General features: G+C 40.4%; 1 protein-coding gene across 3 annotated transcripts in view; it reads left to right on the top strand.

The window, feature by feature from the left end:
• Positions 1–10,680, top strand: part of satb2 (SATB homeobox 2) — a 54,256-nt gene extending 43,576 nt beyond the window's left edge. For 2 of the 3 annotated variants that reach the window (XM_019867723.1, XM_019867725.1), the window contains 2 exons: positions 7,411–7,608; positions 8,451–10,680. In XM_019867723.1, coding sequence (XP_019723282.1) covers positions 7,411–7,608; positions 8,451–8,939 — 687 coding nt within the window. In that variant the 3' untranslated portion in view covers positions 8,940–10,680. The remainder of the gene's footprint in view (positions 1–7,410; positions 7,609–8,450) is intronic. The other variant, XM_019867724.1, reaches the window with a different exon arrangement.
• Positions 10,681–22,069: the final 11,389 nt, after the last annotated feature.

The following is a 22,069-nucleotide window of genomic DNA, read 5'->3' as shown; positions in this document are numbered from 1 at the left end:
ACCCCCCCGCGACCCTTGTGAGGATAAGCGGATCAAAAGATGGATGGATGGATATTTGCTCATTAGTTTGTGTACATGCAGGAAACACAGCCAAAGGGAACACATGTACAAAAACAAATGCTGCCTTCGAATATGTGCATTTGAGCTTGGTGCAATTATTCAACAAGTCCTTTTGGAGTCCATCTTTGAGACTTTTCACTTCTTGTTACCCATGCATTTATTTTGATGCCAACAATATATCCCATCGCAGGACACACAAAACCAGATGCGGTAGCAAATGTTTCATCATTTTAGTTCGACACATTGACGAAAACACATTTGGACCTGTTCATCTCAAGACTTTACAGTTAAGCGTCATTATCTTTCATCCCGGCAGTAAACATAACTCCAGACACACATGTAGTAAAGCTTCCAACAAATGTGTCATCATTTAGTTTTGGTGTAATTACTTACAACATTACACAAGAGACCATGTTTGAGATTTTCGATCATGGTCAGTATCTTTTTTTAAACAGTGGTAAACACGTTCGAAAATACACACTGGCTTCAAACGTGTCCTCGAGACCATGTTTGAGATTTTCGATCATGGTCAGTATCTTTTTTTAACAGTGGTAAACATTTTCGAAAATACATACTGGCTTTAAACGTGTCCAAGACTTTTTATTCATTTAGTACATTTCGATGACAACTACTTGCTTTACAAGTGCCACGCAAACGAGTGTCCAAATTGTTTCCTGGGGTCACTTAACAATGGCCCATAAAAAGGATATTACATTGTAAGCACTAACGCTACTTTTAGCTCCTGCAACTACTTTGAAATGTAGCTTTGGGTGGAAATGTGGTTATTGTTACTTTCTCATTAGTTTTTGTCTCAGCAGAGGAAAGAATGAAGAGTGGTTGCTGGGTGGCACAACAGGAAATGCCTCATTAGATTTTTGAAGAGGCCTTTAACAGGGAGAGAATGTGTACGTGTTTACACTTTAGTTCTGACTTCAAACACCAGGACTAGTTAGTGGCAAGTCTAAAGAACACAGAGAGCTTTTTAGACCCTCTAAACTAATTTAATTGTAATCCTTGGCTATAACTTCTCCTCAAACGCTTTTTAGTGAAATTAAACTCAAGGCAAAACAATGAGCTTTATGCATGAATTTTGTGTGTGTGTGTGTGTGTGTGTGTGTGTGTGTGTGTGTGTGTGTGTGTGTGTGTGTTTTATAATTAATGAGTATGTTCTGCCAAAAGATAAGTCAATGAATAAATCAATGCACCCCCCAAAAAAGTGAAACCAAACAATAAGGTAAGCAAGCAGTTCATTACGTAGAAGATTAAAGTGGCTTTACCTTATTTAAGAAATAAATCACAGTGAAAGCTTTGAAGCCAAACAGCCTCCAGGTGGTAAAATTCGGAATTTAACCACCGACTTTGCTGAAAAGATTAAATTATTCGTATTTTGTTTTTTCTTTGCCTTTATGTAAGACCAAAATTCATTGCATCCTCCACTAGAGTTCTTAAGAGAAGACAACTAACACTTTAATGCGAATGAATGAACAATGTTGACTTTATTTTTGTACTGTTGGTGACGAATTAATATTCAAAACGAGTGAAATGCGTGAAGCAACTCACCATATTAATGATGAAGGGGTAAAGTGAAGACTTTTGTTGTTTGGGCATTTTAATATAAATAGCTGTCTACTTGAATGTTACTCAAAACATTGACTGAAGGCTAAATTTTATGATGGGGGCAGTTTGACCCTTAATTATCTGCTTTGTGAAATCCAAATAAAGTTAATGACTGAGAATGGACCTTTTGAGAATTGATAATAATTGGTCGTATGGGGAAGAATGGGGTCCTATTGGTTAGTATGCCTGACTCGCAGTTCTCGGATTTCGGATTTTGAATGTCAGAAAAAAGTTGTCAGAAAGATAAATTGTTTTTGCTCATATTTTGGCAAATGCTAAATTCTGTTGCTATTTTGGTTCAACAGCTATAAACAAGTGCATACACTTAGTTACCAGCTACGCTAACTTCCTAGCTCCACATTCTGTTCGTGTTGCCCGGTCCTATTGGGCTCGTATTGGAAGCTGGCTATGTTGTACAAGTCCCGGTGCCCACGGACCGCAATAATTGTTTTGTCCTTCATTATTTGTCCACCTCCCTGCACTGGCCACAGTGTGCATGTGCTGTGTGTGTGATGTAGCAAGCACATGTTGAAAGTCATTTGGCTCCGCCACAGATTCATAAACATCTTTGTATAGACTCTCTATGTAATCACGTGGCAAGAATAGCTCAAATCACATTTGGAATGACCGCAGTATATCTTGTATCCTTGTTTAGCAAATGTTTTGTGCGTCTGTCAACAACAAAGTTATTTTCGTGTTGCATCTGTGATTGGTTGGATGTGCGTGGCTGGAAGTTTAGCTCACTCACACCTAGTGATGAAAGCTATTTTAGAATTAAAGAGATGTTAAAGTTGAATAACATGCATACTGTAGCTAGTTCTTTTTTTTTTTTTTACGTCAATTTTTTACCTGTCAAAACATAAATGCGATTACTTTGTGATTGGATGTTCAGGGGCACAGAGACGGAACGTTCGCCTTCCAACGCAAATGCTTCCGCTCACAAGACAAATAGATGTGCTTTTTGTGTTCGTTATATCTTATTTCGTGGGTCAACAATGTCATTGATCAATCCCACAAATGATAACACTACAGTCGATCATCGATTTTGCATAAAATGCAAAATATTGACCGACCTCAATCCAGTCGAATTTTTACTTTGTTACATATCACACTGCTGTTCCCCTTTAAAGGGCTGATCGTGGTTGCCCTCACCCCGCTAGTGTAAAACGTTATCCCTTCAGCGTGTACCACATGTCATGACTCAGTGTGCAAATGGCGAGCTCGGTATTAAAGACTAATGGCGTGACAGGAAGGAAGCTGCGGTGGCACCGTGATGACATTCCTCGGCTCCTCTCGCACTCTTAAAACACTGTTTGCCCTCTTGGAGCCCATTGATTCTCCCCACCCGCGGCCACATGTGGTGAAGGGCTGATGGCCTATTAATGGTAAATGAGGTGTGCGCCAGTGTATATTTAATACATCTAAATATATACTTGTATGTATAGGACATATGCGTATATGTCTTCATGGTTGGTGACCAAAAACGCATCACACGTGTGTCCCATATGTTGCACACATACTGATAGTTTGAAGTGCTCCTTTGTCTTCGGACAATGGGACAAGCGAGCACACAATGCAAAATTAAAAATGGATGTACAGAGGAGCCACACACACACACACACACACACACACACACACACACACACACACACACACACACACACACACACACACACACACACACACAGACAAACACATTATTGCCTATGCTTTTTGGTTCATGTCTGAGGGTCTTTAGGGTTGTGTCAATTAGGTGGGCAGGTGAGAGTGTGTAGGTATTTGTGGTGAGTGTGTGCGTTTGTGAGTGACACCCCCCCCACCTCCCACAGCAACCTCACATTTCTTCATGAGTGACACAGCCCCCGTTCTCGCTGTACAGCTTTTATTCACATGGCGTTTGCAGTTAAGTGCGTCCCACAGCTAATTTGGCACAGCCTGCCCTTATAAATTATTTCTTTATTGTTTTTGTTAAATTGAGTTCTGATGCAAGACTGTGTGTGTGTGTGTGTGTGGTGCGTGGGTGTGTTGAGGCAGCTCGGACCCCAGGAGTCCAGGACTAGAACAAGAAGAAACAATTCCTGGGCACATGGTCCCGTATGTGTCTGAGTTTAATAGAAAAAAAAAAAACAAAAGACTCTTTTTCTCTCTCTCTCTCTCTCTCTCTCTCTCTCTCTCTCTCTCTCTCTCTCTCTCTCTCTCTCTCACTCAATATCTCAAAAATCTGATGTGCTAGAAAAAAGTAAAGACATTTTTATAACAGCTTATAAAATACATTCAGTGACACATAAAGCCATCTTTGATTAAAATTAAAGTTGACCAGTATTATTTTTCCACAATCTTGAAAACTGAAAACAGACCTTATACAAGCTGATTTCAACTTCCTGTTTGCCTTCAGCAGGGTGGAGCTAGCTTTTTTTCTTTTGGGGGGCAGGGGGGGGCAAGCCACAATTAACGCAACCGTTTAATTGCAGATAAATGGAATGAATACCACACACAAAGACTTTGAATCAAAGCATAACCCTCGGAGAGCGCACGTGCACTCAGCTCCAACGCCAGCTTGTCTCAATAACGGAAAAGTGTGCAGCACATTTTCGTCTAAAGATTCATTTCACAATAACGGAGGAAAGTGCTGTGACTCATCCATTCCTCACACATCCAAATGCATGCGCGCGCACACACACACACACACACACACACACACACACACACACACACACACACACACACACACACACGCAAAAGTGAGCAAACAAAAAAACACACTCACTGATAACACGATGTCCTCAGTCAAGCACAAAACTAACAGAAAAGTGATTTTTCTCTTCTTCATTACAAATTTATCTCAGTGTTAATGGCATCTATGGTGGTAACATGCGTGCACCTCCTAGGCCCCCCACCTGACAGGGCAAGGGCTCATTAAGGGGAAGATGAATATTTGATGTTTTATAATTCTTTTATCGTTCTGTGCTGTAATTTGCCTCGATTTACAGGAAACTTGATTTTTGACATCTGTGCATTTAAAGAGAAGGCAGGGTGGCAAAACAGAATTGGAGGTTTAGGAAAGGACTATACTGTAGTCCTTTCCTGAACTTATAGTCACTACTATAGTATCACGCTATGAGAAGAACTGCTATGGATTTTTGAAACGAAAAAATGTGGTTCAATGAGTCCATTTAAACATTCACTGTTAAACTAAGCTTCAAGTTGCAAATATTTTCGTTGCATGCAGAAGAATATGAAGTAGAAAAAAAAAACAATCATCATTCCAGATGTCAAAAGGGTTTGATGGCTCCCTTGCTTTCTTTTTTCTGTATAAAACAGGTTCAAATTGCTCTTTGAGCCTTTCTTATAGTACGCCAATGTTCGCGTTATGTGTCCCCCCCACTGCTTTCTGTACCGTGAGTGTGCCAGTCTATTGCAGCGTACTCATTCGGCTCATGTCATGCACTTACACAATACTGTATCTCACAAAAAAAAAAAATACAGATTCAGGACTTTTGCGCTCATTTCAATTATGATTTTAAAGGAGTCCCTTGGAAAAATTCACCTCTGAAGAAAAGTTTGAGAAAACTGGTTTAAACCATTGAATGCAATATTCACACGAGTGCATCAAACATTTTTAGCATTTTTTTTCAGTGTTTCATGTGTAAAACCATCATGTTTAAAACACTTCCACCTTAAAGAAATGATTTCAAACTTGAAGTCTCCAAAACACTGTTCTCATCAACCTAGGGCCAAAACATATCGTCGAAAACGTCAAGGAATCATTTGTTGTCTTTCGCTTTTTTTCCCCCCTTCCTCCTTTTTCCTCATTTAAACAAGTGTCATTGTTTCACCCGACATGGCATTCCTACAAACTTTTCAAACTTATTTCATGTTCATCAGTGCACACTGCATTGTTAGCAAAACAGGCTGCCATCTTGCCCATCTTTGGAAGGCATTATGATGACAGTATTTTTTTTAACCTAGGACTTAATAAGAAATACCATTCATATTTTGTGACATAAATAAATACTGTACGTATAAATTTTACTGACAAAAGAAACTAGCTCTCTGGATTTCATTCCTCTAGATTTATAGATTTTGTTCCTATTTCAGGAACTGGAGGTGTAAAAAGTAGGGGGAAAAGTAGGACGAGGTGTGGATGCAGAGTTCCTGGCATCATCCAGTTTGAGTTGGCTGAGATTGACAGAGGCCTTCTTCAACTAATCATTCATGATGCATTAGACGTCAGCAGAAATGGAGGAGGGGCGGGGGGGGGCGTTTTTAAAGGAATTTCTCAACATCTAAATATGTCACTTTCCGTTAAAGAAGGCGAGCACGGGCCAGGGAGGGAAAATATAAACATACCAAATTCCTGTAAGCTGACCATTCCACCCCCACCCCTCACCCCCCGCAATTGAAATCGGAGCCTGCCCTCACCATTATTGAAGTAATACCCTGTCATTATTGAAGAGAGAATGACTATTATCTTTACGTGACTCCTTTAATTTTAATGCGCCGCAGATTTATAGCTGGACATTCCAGTGGTGGAGGACCCCGCCCTGCTCTTAAAGTGACACGACCACAACACGCCACCACCTTCTGACAAACAAGCCAAGTCTCGCAACACTTGATCCTGGAGCTGTCGGAACACCAAATGCGTTCGCAAACCCAGACTTGTTTTTCTCCACTTACAATAATTTTCTCTACATGCATCTCTCACAGGTTGAAAGGAAATTCTTCCAAACTGCCTAAAGCAGGGGTGCCCAAACTTTTTTGACCGAAGATCTACTTTTCGATCAACCAACCTCCCGTGATCGACCCGTTACCGCGCACGCGCGCATATGCACGCACGCACACACGTACACACGCATGCCATGATGAGCAATAGCCTGATGCTGAGGCATGTGACGCACTTAGGCATCCTGTTAACGAACGTAGCTCACGCGCACCGTTTTAAAATGCTTCTCTCGGCCCTCCAGATTCCCATTCTTTGCCTGTCCCCTCGGTGAATTGTACAAAACAAACTCTGAATGAGAATAATGATAACGATAAAAGATATAGCGCAACAACTCTGATCACAAACTGCAACTGCAGACTGCAGAGCGCTAACAACTTCCGGTGACGCAGTCACACGTCACCGTAGGTTAAAGATGACGTGATTTATTTTATTTTCTTTTTTAAATACTTTATGTGAAAGTGAGACTGATAGAATGATTAGGGTGCAGTGTGCATTAACACAAAAAATATATTACTAACATGCACAGAGACACAAATGTGTGTGTTTTTTTTTCCCCTGCTACTTGAATAATTTTGAATGCACAACGTGAACAGCAAATCCATCCAATTCCTCCCTCAGTTTCAGCTTTTTTTTTTTTTTTTTTTTTTTAATGAATGCCATTTAATCATCAGTGGAATACACCTTGTCACTTTGAATGAGTTAAAATTTTAATAATTGAGAGACATGTAAAGTTGGTGTTTCACTAGAACCGTCACCCCTCATCACATTAGGTCAAAGGTAGAATGGATCCATGGTAGTTAGACTGTCCATTGGTCAAGCAGGTTAATAGTGCGTGACATACCGTGGACTGTGAACGCCCCGGCTTCACCCTGAAAGCCCCGGCTACTGTGTGCTCCAACAACAGGCTAACAATACAGTCTGCTGTGAAAAAAACTTTCTCTTGGGCCTCATTTCTGACATTTTCTCCAGGTTGTAGTCTTGATCAGGGGTCATTGCACCCCATTAATTAGCTCTTTTGCCTTTCTCGGCAGGCGCTGCACAGACCACCCCCAACCCAGATGAAGGAACACCGTTCGTCTCCCATGAGAGAGGACCTGTTGTCGGCCCCTGTTAACGAGGACGGCGCGCAGACTGTGGTCACGCCTGGAAGTGCACAGAGCACCACTGGTAGCTCTGGCAGCAGCAAGAAGCCAAGACTGCGCACAAAGGTAGAGTCTAAATCAAGTCTTCCCTCACCTTTTTTAAAATTATTTTATTATTATTTATTATAGTAGGGTAGAGGTGGAGTGAAGTGGAGTGGGGTGGAGTTTTTATCTCTTGACATCATTGAAAATGAGGGCTTGCCCTCAATGATCTCTTGAGAATTATATTAAGGTTTGAAAGTAACCAGTCGTAATAATAATCAATCGAATTTGATGAAGCAAAGTGACAAAGGTAAAATCGAGGAAATGATCAGAATAAGTCCATTTATTGTTATATTATTATATTGAAAAAGATATACTTGACAGGGAAAAACAATGTGAAAGTGGAATTACAATGGCAAACCGTTTTTACAGTTTTAATCATAAACACAACTGGGGGGCACCTTCAGTTAGGAAATCCCTGGCCTGTATCTTTTGTCATATGCACCCCCTTCAATATCCCGACTGCTGTGGTACTCATCGTCTAACCCACACGCCTTTAAAAAGTTGTCAGCACTGCTGACAGCAGCAAGAAGCCACAGTTAGCACAAAGGCATCGTCTTGACCAATCTTTCCTCAAAACCTTTTCAGCCACATACTCTGTCAACTTGCTGAAGGCGGGTGTTTTGGCACATCCCGCACTCCACCGCATATACCTAAAACAAAAAAGTCCGAACAAAACTTGATTACAGTATAGCCAAAAAATGTATCATGTTCATGCAAACTTGCTGAAGTACTCATAAACTGGACTGACAAATCAAAATTTGGGAATCCATGGTGCGCTAAAAAGATATCGTTCTAATTTGAGTGGAAGGCTGGTCGGACTAGCTGGTTGAACTCAATATTCTCTCCCAATCTGTGCATTTTAGATCTCCCTGGAGGCATTGGGCATCTTGCAAAGCTTCATCCAGGATGTTGGACTGTACCCAGACCAAGAGGCAATCCACACCTTGTCGGCACAGCTGGACCTGCCCAAGCACACCATCATCAAGTTTTTCCAGAACCAGCGCTATCACGTAAAGCATCACGGCCGCCTCAAAGAACTTAGCGAGGGGGCGACCGCCAGCGGAGGAGTGGATGTCAGCGAATATCGGGAAGAGGAATTGCTGTCGGGCTCAGAGGATCCGGAATCCAGTGAGGACGGGGCGGAGGAAATCTACCAGTCTGAGGGGAATGGTGGTGGAAGCACAGGAGGACTGAACCAGCCTCAAACTTCCTCCAACTCTAGCCAGGGGTCCTCTGGCAACAATTTAGCCCAGGAGGAGGGCAAGGACAAGAGTCACCCCCGACCAGGTGGCCCCCTGGCTCCAGGGAGCTCCTCATCTAGTCCCAGAGAGCAGCCCGACTACCAAAGGTAGAGACGACCGGACACAACAAAGAGAAAACGAGGGGACTAGAGAAGGAAAGGACAATGAAACTGATAATTGTCTTGATAATGAGGATGGTATAAATGTACAGCTGAAGTAGGCACAGGAATCATAAACCACTGGCCAGAAATTTCATAATGACAATCTTGGACGAGCTTTTTACTCTGGCTACAAGAAACGATCGGTAAATGTGAAACATCTCAATTGCTCAATTAAAGCTGCTCATGTGGTCAATTTACTCAAGAATAACTCAAGAGCTCCTAGAAATGGGTTTGCAGGGTAAGATCGGCTCGAGCCAAAGACAGTTGCATCCATCTTTTGAGTCTGAGCGGCACAGACACGTTGGACCCTGGGAGTCGAGGAGCGACTCTTACTGACTTGGGCCTTCGGAGACCTCTCGTCAAACCTCAGGATGGACACTTGTGTTTCTATTGCTGTTCCTTGCCTGAGAAAGACCATCCAATCATCCCACGTAGCCCTTGAGAATCACTACGAGTCCTATTTAGCACTTACAAATATTTTGTCGGTGTGATGTACCCTCGCCTAGCCTCACCCTGTAACTCACTTTACCATATGCTGTCAAGTCTCACCAAGCTTAAAGAATCCACAAGGGGACACCATGGACTGTTTTGCAAGCCAAGAAGTATGTGGCACAGAGACACTCAATTCCATGGCTCAAACCTAAGGCCATCCAAAGGAAACCCCCCGCCACCCAACCCCACGCCAAAAAAAAATCAGAGGTAATCGTGCGAAGATTCAGCAGCCAAGCAATCAGTCACTTTATGAGCGGTAGTCTCTCTTACATCGTAACCCCCCGCGCCCCCTCTAATTGGTGCCCACGGTCTTGTCTAACCACACCTCCCTGCACTTAAACCTCACCAACCCTATTTATTGCTATCTTTATCTATGATTATTATAATCAATATTGTTATTATTGTTGTTATTATGGTTAGGATTGTTAAGTGCTATTTCTATATATATATTTTTTTTAATGTCCCTGTTTTTCAACAGCGGCAGTTATTTTTGATAACAAGACGCACGAAGAGTGTAAATGGAGGGACGATTTTAAAAAGAAGCAGTTACTGAGTGAGATTTGCTAAAAGAGAAATCCCGCGTCATGTTGTGTTATTTTGTTTGTTGCAGTGACGTCCACAAAAGAAACAAAAAAAAAAAAAAAAAAGGGAAATTGTGCTTTACTTTGCTGCAGTTGATGACAATCTACTTCTTTGAGCCATGACAGAAACGTGGCAGATCCATTTCTATTCCTTCTGTAGATGCCAACAAGTGGGATGAATTGTTATCAGTGTATGTCTCTTAATTTTTCAGAGCTACTTTCAAGTGTTTGAGCCAGTATGGAGCGGCAAAGGAGCGTTTTGTCTCATTGTTTTGTGTCAACTCAGTGAAATCAGTTTATTGCATTGTCTTGGCCAAATCCGATCTATTTTTTTTTTAAGAGTATTTAAGAAGGAATGAAAAGTGTTTAGTGTTTAACGTCTGGTGCAGTGATGTACACATACAGTATGTTCGAAACATTACGAGAATTAATCGTTTCTTATGACCGTACATCATCAGACAGATGACCTGCCTTCTAATTATCACGTCAACACGGATCAGATATCGTTGTGCTTTTCTGTAAGACAGGAATCAGGGTTGAATACAGTTCCGATGAAATAGTTCATTTGAAAATGTTCATTCAGTGTTGAAGTGAATAAAATTTGTGAATTCAAAAGAAGTGTCTTTTTTGCCAGAACTCTTATTTATTCCAATTTCACCTGATAGTGAAATGCCTCAGTTTGGGGAAACCGGAAGAATGAATAAAAGACTGCAAAATTCATTATTTTAAATGAAGGTCTAGAGATGGAACAAAACTTTAGAAATGAAATAACGTAAAACGTGGTCATTTTAACGGTGGTGACTACAGTGGACAGCTTACCATGTTATGTAGTTACAGGGTGCATGAAAGGGTTAAATTAACCAAAAATTGTGTTATGGTTCCCCTTGAAACACTCAAAACACTCATATATCTTTTTTATTAACTTATGCTTATCTGAACATATTCATGGTACTGAAAATCAGTCAGTCTCACATGGAGGAACACCCCCTCCGCCTCCCCCGCAAAAGCGTAGTAAAGAAATAAAACAGAATGCTTGATAATGAAACACAAAATGAAATCATAAGTCTCAGGGAGACATGTACAATACCAATAGCAGGATTTCAAGAACATGCAAAAATTTCTGAGCAGCTGCTTTTACTTTTTGGTGAAACAAAATACCCAAGAGGCCACTCTTGCTGCAAATAAGAATTTGATCTAGCAGAAAAACACAGAATTTGGGTTGAATACCAGAGTAGCATATGTCACAGAGACCAAGAAGTAAAAAAAAAGAAACAAAGACAAATATTCTACATGTAGTTTTCCTATTACTGGCAATTTCATAATACCTGTATCACAGCATCGATACAAAATGGGTGTGATGAAGTTCACCTCACAAATTTTGGCTTCAGAAATAATATCTCAACCATCACAAAAGTGTGCCAGGGAGTTCCACGATGCCAGATGCAGGCTGTGAAGTTTCACACTCAATTCTTTTGCCCATTTGTGTTTTGAGAACAATTGCCCGACAATTTTACACTTCAACGCCTGTCCTGGGTCTAATTATCTGATTGCGGGATGCCATGTCAGTTGAAAGCGCACAGAGTTGCAACAATATTGTTTTTCGCCGGGTTTGGCATAAAAAGCGATTCAAATGGTGGATCTACTATTACGGCTCTGAAGAGCACATTTTTAACCCAGGGCCTCCATGTGAAAGAGGCTTGAGAAGCAGCTCTGTGATTCAAAGAGACATTAGCTGTGCAATGTCTTCAGATAGGCAGATAATTGGCTTTTTGGTGGCAACAAGATGAATAGCAAGTCATAGTAAGTAATCCAACTAACATAAGTAAAAGTTTTTGTTGTTGTTTTTCAACCAATTAAAAAGCTTTTTGTTGAACCAATTAAAGTGTTTCCTAAATAGTAACAATATTTTTGAGAAATATCAATCTGGATTCAGGATGAACTACCAAGACCGTCCTTTTAAAGATTTTAAATTACCTCAGGTATGGAGTTTAACAGAAAACCTACAGCCTCAGTGTCACGTTTGATACAGTAATTTCTTTGTAGATATTCATCAGAACACAGCATTGAGTGTGGCGTTCCACAAGGGTCAATTTTAAGTACAATTCTTTTTAATTTAAATATGTTTCACCTCTGGGACATAATCAGGAGACATGACATCAGCTTCCACAGTCACCTGATGACAGAGGGCCAATTGATACCCTTCTTAACTGTATTTTTTTTTAGATATGAAGTCATGGATGGAAGTGAATTTCCTTCAGCTCAACAAGGAAACAACAGAGGTTTTCATTTTTGTCCTAAAGGCGAGAGATAGAGAAACTATTTCAGTAACTACATGATCTCAAACCCTCACAATGTGCAAAGAACATGCGTGTCATTTTTTTACTTTGAGCTGAAATCTTTCCACACATTAACCAAACCGAGGTTTTTACCATTAGAAGGAAAAAGCCAGAATCCGCCCATTTCTCTCTCTGTCTAACACGGGGGTGGTCTTGCGTGCTTTTATATACAGTTGTTTAGAATATTGCTTCAGAATTTAGCTGCTCGTATGCTAATGAAGACTGAAGGGCAGGAGCACATTTTAAGATAACTAAATTGATTCAGAATCAATTTTAACTTTTTTATGCTGATTTTAAAAATGTTAATGGTTTTACGCCATCGCATCTTCACTATCTGATATGCTTTTATCATATGAACCCTGTGCAGAGGTTTCAATTGTTCCTAGAGCTAGAACAAAACCTTACGGAGAGGCTGAAGTAAGCCAATATTGCCCTTGCCTCTAGAACAGCTAGCCAGAGGGCATCAGGAATTGACTTTTGATGTCTTTAACCGAGGCTGTTTGGTTGAGCTTTTTACTGATTTCTTTCTTTCTTTATTTTGCTTTTAGTCGATTAAAAAAAAGATATTATTTAGACAGTTTATCGACTCATTTATTTAATCATGTATCTATTTTTTAACCCCATTTGACTAGTTCTTACTGTCCTCCAGTTTTTATTCTGTCTTTTGGTTGTATGTGTGTGTGCGTGGGTGTGTGTGTGCGTGGTTGCCAAGATGGGTGTGTTTGCATATATTGTATATTTTGAGATATGAGCGGTGGGTTTTTGCATATCATCCCACATCCCTATGAAATGCTGTATGATGCATTTTTGACATACAAAATGGCAAGTCAAGAAAAGTCAAGTCAAGTACAACTTTATTGTCAAATGCGCTGTATGTGTAACACACAGCACCGATGAAATTTATTCCCTCTCAACCAGACAAGACAACAAGAGGAGCCTCTGCGGGTGCCTGCGCCACCATCAAAAGAACAGTAAACATAAAATGACAAAATAATACAACACAACACATTAGACACAGACAGTCGTGCAATCTTAACCACATTTCCTGCATACACTTTGTTGTTTTAAACAGTTATGGATGAAAGAGGAGAGCAACATAGATAAAGCATGATTTGAGAAGAGAAAAAAGACATAGGTAACTCTTGTTGGTTCCTACTTGTTGACATGCTCCTTATTTAACAGCAGAGACTTAACAGCAGCGACAGTCTAGGGAATCGTATCGAGGCCTGACAGGCATCATTTGAACTTTCCAACCTAGTTATTGCCTCGCTCGCGTCGTCAAGACAGAGTCAATTTGGCTCCGAGTGGAGTCTGTGGCTTTGTGGTTCAAATTTGATGGGTCACGGAGGTTTCTCTGAATTGGGAAAAACTACCTTAACTAAACTGACTCAAGATGGGCTGTGGTTCACACTGCAGGACAGGCAGAGTGTATCCCAGTTGGATGTGTCAATCAAAAGCCATTTGGCAGACATAAAAAGATGACTTTTGTTGTGAGAAATCTTCTGAATGCTTCCTTAGATGAGTTTCAGCACGGCAGGGAAGAAAAATCTTTTAAGCGACAAACAATAGCCCCTAAGTGTTGATGATGGTCTACACACATGAAGAAGGAAGACAATCAGCTCATGCTGTGATTTTGACACAATGGGATGATTTACACCTGCAGAGATGAACCATTTATCCCGTCCTCCCCAAGAATAGGGTCAGTCTTTATAGATCCTAGCAAAGATTCTTTAAAATTACAACACCTTTTCCCACTCCATTGACCTAATCAGGATTCAATGGATGAAAAAATGTATTCTTAAATGAATTGATTATTTCAGAAAATAATGAACAGTCTACAACCCCTAAAACCAAACGCAATCTATTCACTCAAGGTGATCAACTATCAATTATGAAAAATAATCTTCTGACAGGAAGTTCTTTTACAAACAGTTTAAGCCTCACATTTTGGTTACATGCCACACAAATACCTCGGAGAAACATTTTGGAGAAAGCAATAGTCAATAAATGTACTCTCATTTTAATCTCGCACATCTCAACTGTTATTGCTTTTGATGATTACCTGAATGCATTTAGAATTGAGGAGGATTTGTTCACTGTTTTTGGTGTGTCGGACCTGATTTTATTATCGGCATGATGGGCAGTTTTCACGTGAAAATGATGAAAGAAAATACATTGTGCCCTACTGCTCGTTTATATGAACAGTCCGAAATTGATTTAATCAAAGAAAAGTGTTTTGAATTGAAATTGTCTTGTGTTTTATTCAACCCTTTCATGCACAGATAATGATAGCCTGTAACCTGATAACATGATAAGCTGTCCACTGTAGTAACCACTGTCCCCAAAAGGGTTAAGATCATCACACACATTATTTCGTATTGGCATGAACACTCATGAGTGTTAATCGAAACATTCAACAGTATCATTATTGCACTGTCAACACTACATTTGTTAGTGTAACACACTAATGGGTATTGAACATTTAACACTTCAAGAAATGTTACTTTAACACTGGGTCATGTGGAGCCATATAGACACTTTTTTATTGAAATTAACAACCTATGGTGTTGAATTAACACCAGCAGAATTGCAGTGGACTCTTCAGTTCCAAAACCCAATTCCTTACGAATGAGATACTGCCACTGCTTATTTTTGAAGTGTCTCAGAAAAGTAAAAAAATTAAAAAAGGAAAATGCACAGTGCCTTGATGCTCACTCAAATGATGTCTTGTGTGATGTTAGGCATGAATAGTTTAAATCTTTCTGCAAAAGCAGCCAGAATGAAGTCTTTTTGAGCTGACATTTGGCATTTTTGTGATTTGTATGGCTGTCTGTTCAGTAATAAATAACTGTAACGATGTAAGAGATTTTCGTCTATTCACTACCTTTCCTCAAATTTGTTGACTGGGGAATTTTAATGGAAAACATTTGGTTTTCTCAAGTACTTCCAGCGGATGATAGAGTCACAAATTTTTATTTTCACTAGCGCCGTTGGTATTTTTATGAGATCTGGAAACCTGTCATCAATTTCTCCTTTCAACAGAAAATATCCTTCACTGAGAGAGAGCTGTTCACCTAGTTTTGTATAGTGAACAAAAATGCGCATTGTTCAAAACGCAGCAAAACAAACCGGAGACGAGCGAGGAAAAGAAGCGAGGGAGACAACTTTGCGGCCACAGGAACCAAACGTTGCTTCATTTGTTCATGCAATCAGAGCAAACCAGAACTGAAAAATACACCCCAGGATGTTTTGGAGTCTAAATTTACTGGAAATTGAGGATGACAAGGCAGCTTCTTGTTTTTATATAGTTAAAAAAAAAGCATGTGTCTTAACAAAATAGATGGTGCAGAGCCGCAAATAACTGCAAAGGTGCAGTCTGCCCAAATACACAACAACAACCCTCTGCAGTTGTTTAAAATGCCAAAACTAATCCACTTGAAAGGGACACCATTATGCAAGAAAAGGCTAATAAGTGGCCAAACCCCAATATAACTGCAAATGTTTTGCACGCTCTCTTTTGTTCTGTAAAACAAAAGCGAATTACCACATGGCCTCCCTGTAAATGCTTCGGGATATTAAATAATAAACTTCATCAAAACAGTTGCACCCCCTATTTTCCCATCATCATACAGCATAAAACCCCAAGCGGTTATAAATATTATGTAAACAGAATGGAAAAAGAGGACATTGAATTGGAAATGTCACAATTGTCTTGGGTACTTCTCAAGATTGTAAAGAATGCAGCCGGTCCAACGCAAACCATCTTTGTCACTTTTTTTCCAAAGGGCATGAAAATAAAAGTGGGAAGCACGGTGCCATAGTGGTTAGTGTTTCTACCTCTCAGTTCTGAGGTTTTTACTTTGGAACTTCTTTTGAGGATTGTGCATGTTCGCACCGAGTCATTTTCTCTTTTCCCCTCATGTTGCCAAAAAGTCTCTGTTAAGTTTAGTGAAGACTAAATTGTCCGTAGGTGTCAGTTTGAGTGACAATGCTTGTTTGTCAATACACATTATGTGGCCTGAATTTGACTGCCGCCCGTCTCTCACTCAAAGTCAGCCGGGATATATGAAAATCCCATTTTTAAGGGCCATTTTAAAAACATTGTTCTTTTTAAAGTTTACTGATTATGCGACATACTTTAAAAGCTTTAACACAAACTCATTAAACACACACCTTTTCGAGCAAGCTGATTCATGAGTGGGGTTTTTTTTTCAAATTCAGTTATAATTAGTTTTTCGAGTGAGTGTGTTTGGTTTAATTTTTTTTCAAAAATGCTTCCTTTACTTTAGCTCTTTATTAATTTTATTATGTCAGTTTTAGAAATTTTAAAATGTGATATTTCTTAATGAAGACCACAGTAAGTATAGTGTAATAAAAACTCAACAAAAGATATAATTAAAATAAATAAATAAGCAGATGGACAACCATCAACAAGTCAAATACAGGTATTACTGCACATACCAGAACACACTTTGAACTGCAGAAAGTCAATGTATCACAACATAAAGTAAAATCATCCGTAAGACACGCGCAGTATGTCGGAGAACTACAAAACTGTTCGACCGTAAGCTCGCGTACCAAATGAATTGACTACGACAAAAACATTTTCACTACAGTTAGTGATAGTGTAGCTAACTTCAGGAGTTCTTCGGAAGTATGAGGTACTGAACCCTGTGATGGGGGCTGTTAGGTTTGTCACTGATTCTGTTCATATAACCTTGATGGACAGAATTTCGAGGCACAACCAAGGCACTTTGGGGGTAGTGTTTGGTGGCCACAGTGTTGCATCTTTGCTTTTTACAGATAACGTTCTGTTGGTTTCATTAAGCCGCAATCTCTCACTGCGTGTGAGAGGGTCTCACTCAGAGTCGCTGCTCCTCTGCATCAAGAGGAGCCAGATGAGGGAACGCCTCGAGAGGAAAGTCCGGCCTTCCCTGCTCAAGCTTCTGCCCCGTGACCCCAACCAAGATGAGCCAAAGAAAATGGATGGATGGATTTCATATTACCAAAACAAATGATTTTTATAATCTCAAATGCTGTTTGTTTGTGGTAGCTGTGGAGTAAAATTCACACTGGATTCTGGTTTGATACATTAGTTAAACATTACATTTTGGAGTACTGTATGGCGATAATAGAAAAACAAATCTACATAGCATGCCAGGTAGGTTCAGAAAGAGGACCAAAGCTTTTTTAAGCGCTACAAAAATACGTGAACATAGCCATGCAGCACCTTTTTGTTTATATGTCCTATCAAATGGTTGTGTGACCCTGACTTAAATGTGTACAGTACAGTAATTTCACAGCGAGTAGATTTGTATTTACTGTCTGCCAAAATGACTGCTGTAGGATCTTCAAAACAACAGTGGAAATGTGCTTGTAAGAACATTCCGGGAAGATCGGCATGTTTTGCGCTGTGTTCACACCGCAGCCTCCGTCATTAGGCTCGAGTCCCCAGGCCCACTGCGGCGGAGGAGACAAGCACCTCTGGTTTTCATTCGGCTCCAAAAAAAAACCTTCTCCTCCTTCTTCCACCTCATCCCTAAATCTCCCGATTCAAGTTATTATTCGCTCAATTGGTGGGCTTCAACCACCCCTTTTAGCCTGCCTCTGGTCCTGTGAAAGCTGTTAGTCATTACTGAATCTGTGACCATGCGTGCGCGCACACACACACACACACACACACACACACACACACACACACACACACACACACACACACATGCACTGTGAATAACTGGGTGAAGAGCAGCAGGGTGTCTCAGCAGTTAAACATATATCGGCCTCTCAGTAAATGTGCTTGTAAGAACATTCCGGGAAGATCGGCATGTTTTGCGCTGTGTTCACACCGCAGCCTCCGTCATTAGGCTCGAGTCCCCAGGCCCACTGCGGCGGAGGAGACAAGCACCTCTGGTTTTCATTCGGCTCCAAAAAAAAACCTTCTCCTCCTTCTTCCACCTCATCCCTAAATCTCCCGATTCAAGTTATTATTCGCTCAATTGGTGGGCTTCAACCACCCCTTTTAGCCTGCCTCTGGTCCTGTGAAAGCTGTTAGTCATTACTGAATCTGTGACCATGCGTGCGCGCACACACACACACACACACACACACACACACACACACACACACACACACACACACACACACACATGCACTGTGAATAACTGGGTGAAGAGCAGCAGGGTGTCTCAGCAGTTAAACATATATCGGCCTCTCAGTGTTAAACAGCAGGTTTGATGGGAGTGGGCTACAACAGATAGAAAGACAGACAGTACTGTCACACCGCAAGACCACCCAGAGGCTCTTGCGGTCGTCAGCACGCTGATGTGTGTGCAGCATCTGCCCCACCGAAGCCTTCTGGGAAGTCTCCAAGGGGAATGAATTTGACCTCGCGTTGAGAGGAGGCACATTAAGCTTTAAGGCTCAAGTGATCACATCCTCTGTGCTTCCCGGTTGTGATGACTGGAGGTCAGAGGATCAAAGGCAAATTCAAAACAAAGTTCGATACTGCAAATATGACACTTGGGATCTGTTTACACAAACACTTCAGATCAATTGGTACACAATTGTTTGAATTCGCATTGACAAAGCTTAATTAAGAAAGGCATCAAAATAAATGATTCGTACCACTTTTTGATTTGCTTCCGTTGAGTAACCAATTACAGTGTCGGTGCACCTAAAGGCTTTTTGTGACGTATACTTTAATTATGTGATGTATAATTTAACTCTTTCACATCCGTGTGGCTAGGTGCCAGCTATTTGGGTAGAGGGTAGAGAGCGATTAGTTAAGGTCAGGCGTTGTTAAATCGAATAATGACAAATGAGATGTCTTTAGTGCCGAAAAAAAGGATGACATTTGCAGTAGAGTGTTGCGGCTGTCTTTGCAAAAAAACTCAGCCTGAGCAGTGGGGGCAACGGCTGCTACTATCAGGTTGGATCAACGCGAAGGGCAATTGACATTGATGTTCAAAGTCAGTTGCAATTAGCAAGTTTGTGTGTCACGTGTGTGCGAGATTGACAGGTGTGTTGATACCCAGGGTTCCTAAAGCAGCTGTGAGGGCACCACTGCGGACTATTAGGCCTGAAAAAGGGATGATTAGAGAACATTAAGGGTGAATAAGGGGGGAGGGAGGAGGCACATCTGCTGTTGCTATTATTACCCACAATGCAGCACCGGAGGGGAGGCCCGATACAGAGGCTGATCACTGATCTCACACACACCTGTGGCCTCCCACTGTGGCCGCGGGAGATGTAAGTAGGCGCTCCTGCTCCGCAAAGGTAAAGCTTTGTTATGCACATACTGACGGATGCCATGGCCCAAAGACGTGATTTAGGAGTGGCAATCTGTTACAGTCCCACAACTAAGGTATGATGTCCTTTTTTGAACAGTGTTAGTTATATTTTTGTTTTGACACACAAGGAGGCATACACATTTTTTTTTTTTTGTATAAAAGTGTTTTCCCAGACAGCAAAAATTATTTATTTTATTTATTTATTTTCATCATTGCCATCTTATAACTCTCCCCTCCTGTCCTCTTCGGAAACACGGGTCTTCTTCTTCTTCTAGAATATCATCTTACATCTTTAAAGTCAATTAGCATTTATGTCATTGTGCTACATCGTTGTGTGTGTCCATGTTTAGTTGATATGAAATTTGGACTAGCTGCCAGCGAATGATAGGGCACAAACTGACAACCATTCAAATTGACATTCACACCTACAGACAATTTAGAGTCTTTAGTTAAGATGAAATACATGTTTTGGGAATGCGGGAAGAAGCCAGAGAACGCAGAGTTTTGAACCCCCAACCTCAGAAATGTGAGACATACCTGCAAAAACACTATTTATTATTTGCTTTGGGCTTGGGTATAGAAGAACCTATTCACTTTGTTACAGGTTCTGCTCTCGACTGAGGGTTATTACAAACAGCCAAGAAAAACAAAGCAAACAATTTTTCATGTAAAAAGTTGAACGCGGTGTGAATAAACAATGTCCCGTGTTGCACCGGGTGACATGCGTCTCCTCCAATCTGTCTCTTTGTCAGCCTGGATCTTCAATATGAGAAGGCAAACAGCTGCTATGATTAAAAATAAATCACACTCAGCATTTCTCTAAATCCTGGAATAACTAATCTGGACTGGGACATGAAAGATGCATGAGGGAAAATGTAATGATTGCCCCTTATCAAAAGATTAAACCAAGAAGGCTGCGCCGGAAAACAATGAGAAAAGTAGAGACGGCAGCAATGGGGGTGAAATGAGTTTAAAGACTCACCTGGGTCATTACTGGCACAAATAGGCTCTTTTAAAAACAAAGCAGAAGTTACATTTGATGCTAGCTAAATGACACTGGCTGATTCAGTTCACCAGAAGCCCGTCATTTCCATCATTTAGAGCATCGTTCTGTCTATTTGCTTGAAGCTTACGGACATGAATCAGAATGCTACAGTATCAGTGTGGAGATTGGAGGTGAATAATTTCAGAATAATACATAGCAATGACAAAAAATTACCATACGCATGGACTGATGTGTTTAATAACGTCAACCTGTTTTAGAGGAAGAACATTGTGAACACCTCCACCATTATCTCCATAAATTCTGCAACTGCTGGAGCTTGTGCAGCCAGCAACGAATCCGTTTTCATGTGGCCCAAGAAGGCACTCTCAGTTATTGCTGTGCTTACCGGGACTGTTTTTCATTTGCTTGCTCTATATTTATAGCCTGGAAATGTTTTACAAATATGTATTGTAATTATTACTTCCCTACCGCATTCGCTTACGTTAGTGATCGACTAAAGCACGTTATGACTAACATAAAAAGTTGGGTGATATCACCACTGTAGGGTACACAACATCATCGTAAAACAAAAACCCTGTGTATAAATCAGGGCAATATGGTGTGGTTTTTCTTTTTTGTTTTTTTTTTTGTTTTTTTACTTACCTGAAAAGTGCTTGTTCTCTTTTCAAATGTTTATAACAGTCTTTGTTAAAAACTGTAATCTGGATGATCATCAATGGTAATTAAAACTCATTCAGTACCAGCCAATTCTAGACCAAGTCTGAAAAGACGTTTAAAAACGTCATTGGGAGTGAATGAGTTGTTAATGAATGGATAGATTGCACATCTTCCTACCCCTTCTCATACATGTTGAAACGGGCACATGCGTAAAACGGGTATTACTCTGTGTACTATACTATTGATATTTGTGCATAAATTGGATGCAAGGCCAAAAATGTAAACATTTGGGAAAATAGGTCCCGTGGATAAGGTTAAACATGTATTTGAATGTATTCGCACATTCCGTCAAGTCGACAAGCTAGCTAGCTAGCTAGCTAGCTAGCTAGCTAGATGAGGGTATAACAAACACATCTTTTTGGAATCGATTATCAACTATTCACTCGATTACTATGAATTCCTCCAAGTCAAAGTATTTAGTAAGTTATGAACTCTAAATAGATAAAGTTTTTCATGTTAATTCATGGTTCATTCACCTTTTTTATCGAAAACATAACCTATAAGAATGTAGGCTTTTGTTGAATTGTTAATTGTTGTCGTTTTGTGTTGAAGCATTATATTCTTTTGTGTTGGTTGCTTTGGTTGTGTTCTGTTTAGTACTTCCTGAGGTGTTCTTGTGTTGCTTGCATGTGATTGGTGAAGAAAAGCAGGAAGGAGGG

This window comes from Hippocampus comes, unplaced genomic scaffold, assembly GCF_001891065.2.
Source record: "Hippocampus comes isolate QL1 unplaced genomic scaffold, H_comes_QL1_v1.1 scaffold27, whole genome shotgun sequence".
Classification (NCBI taxonomy): domain Eukaryota; kingdom Metazoa; phylum Chordata; class Actinopteri; order Syngnathiformes; family Syngnathidae; genus Hippocampus; species Hippocampus comes.
This window is presented reverse-complemented; position numbering and strand designations above follow the sequence as displayed.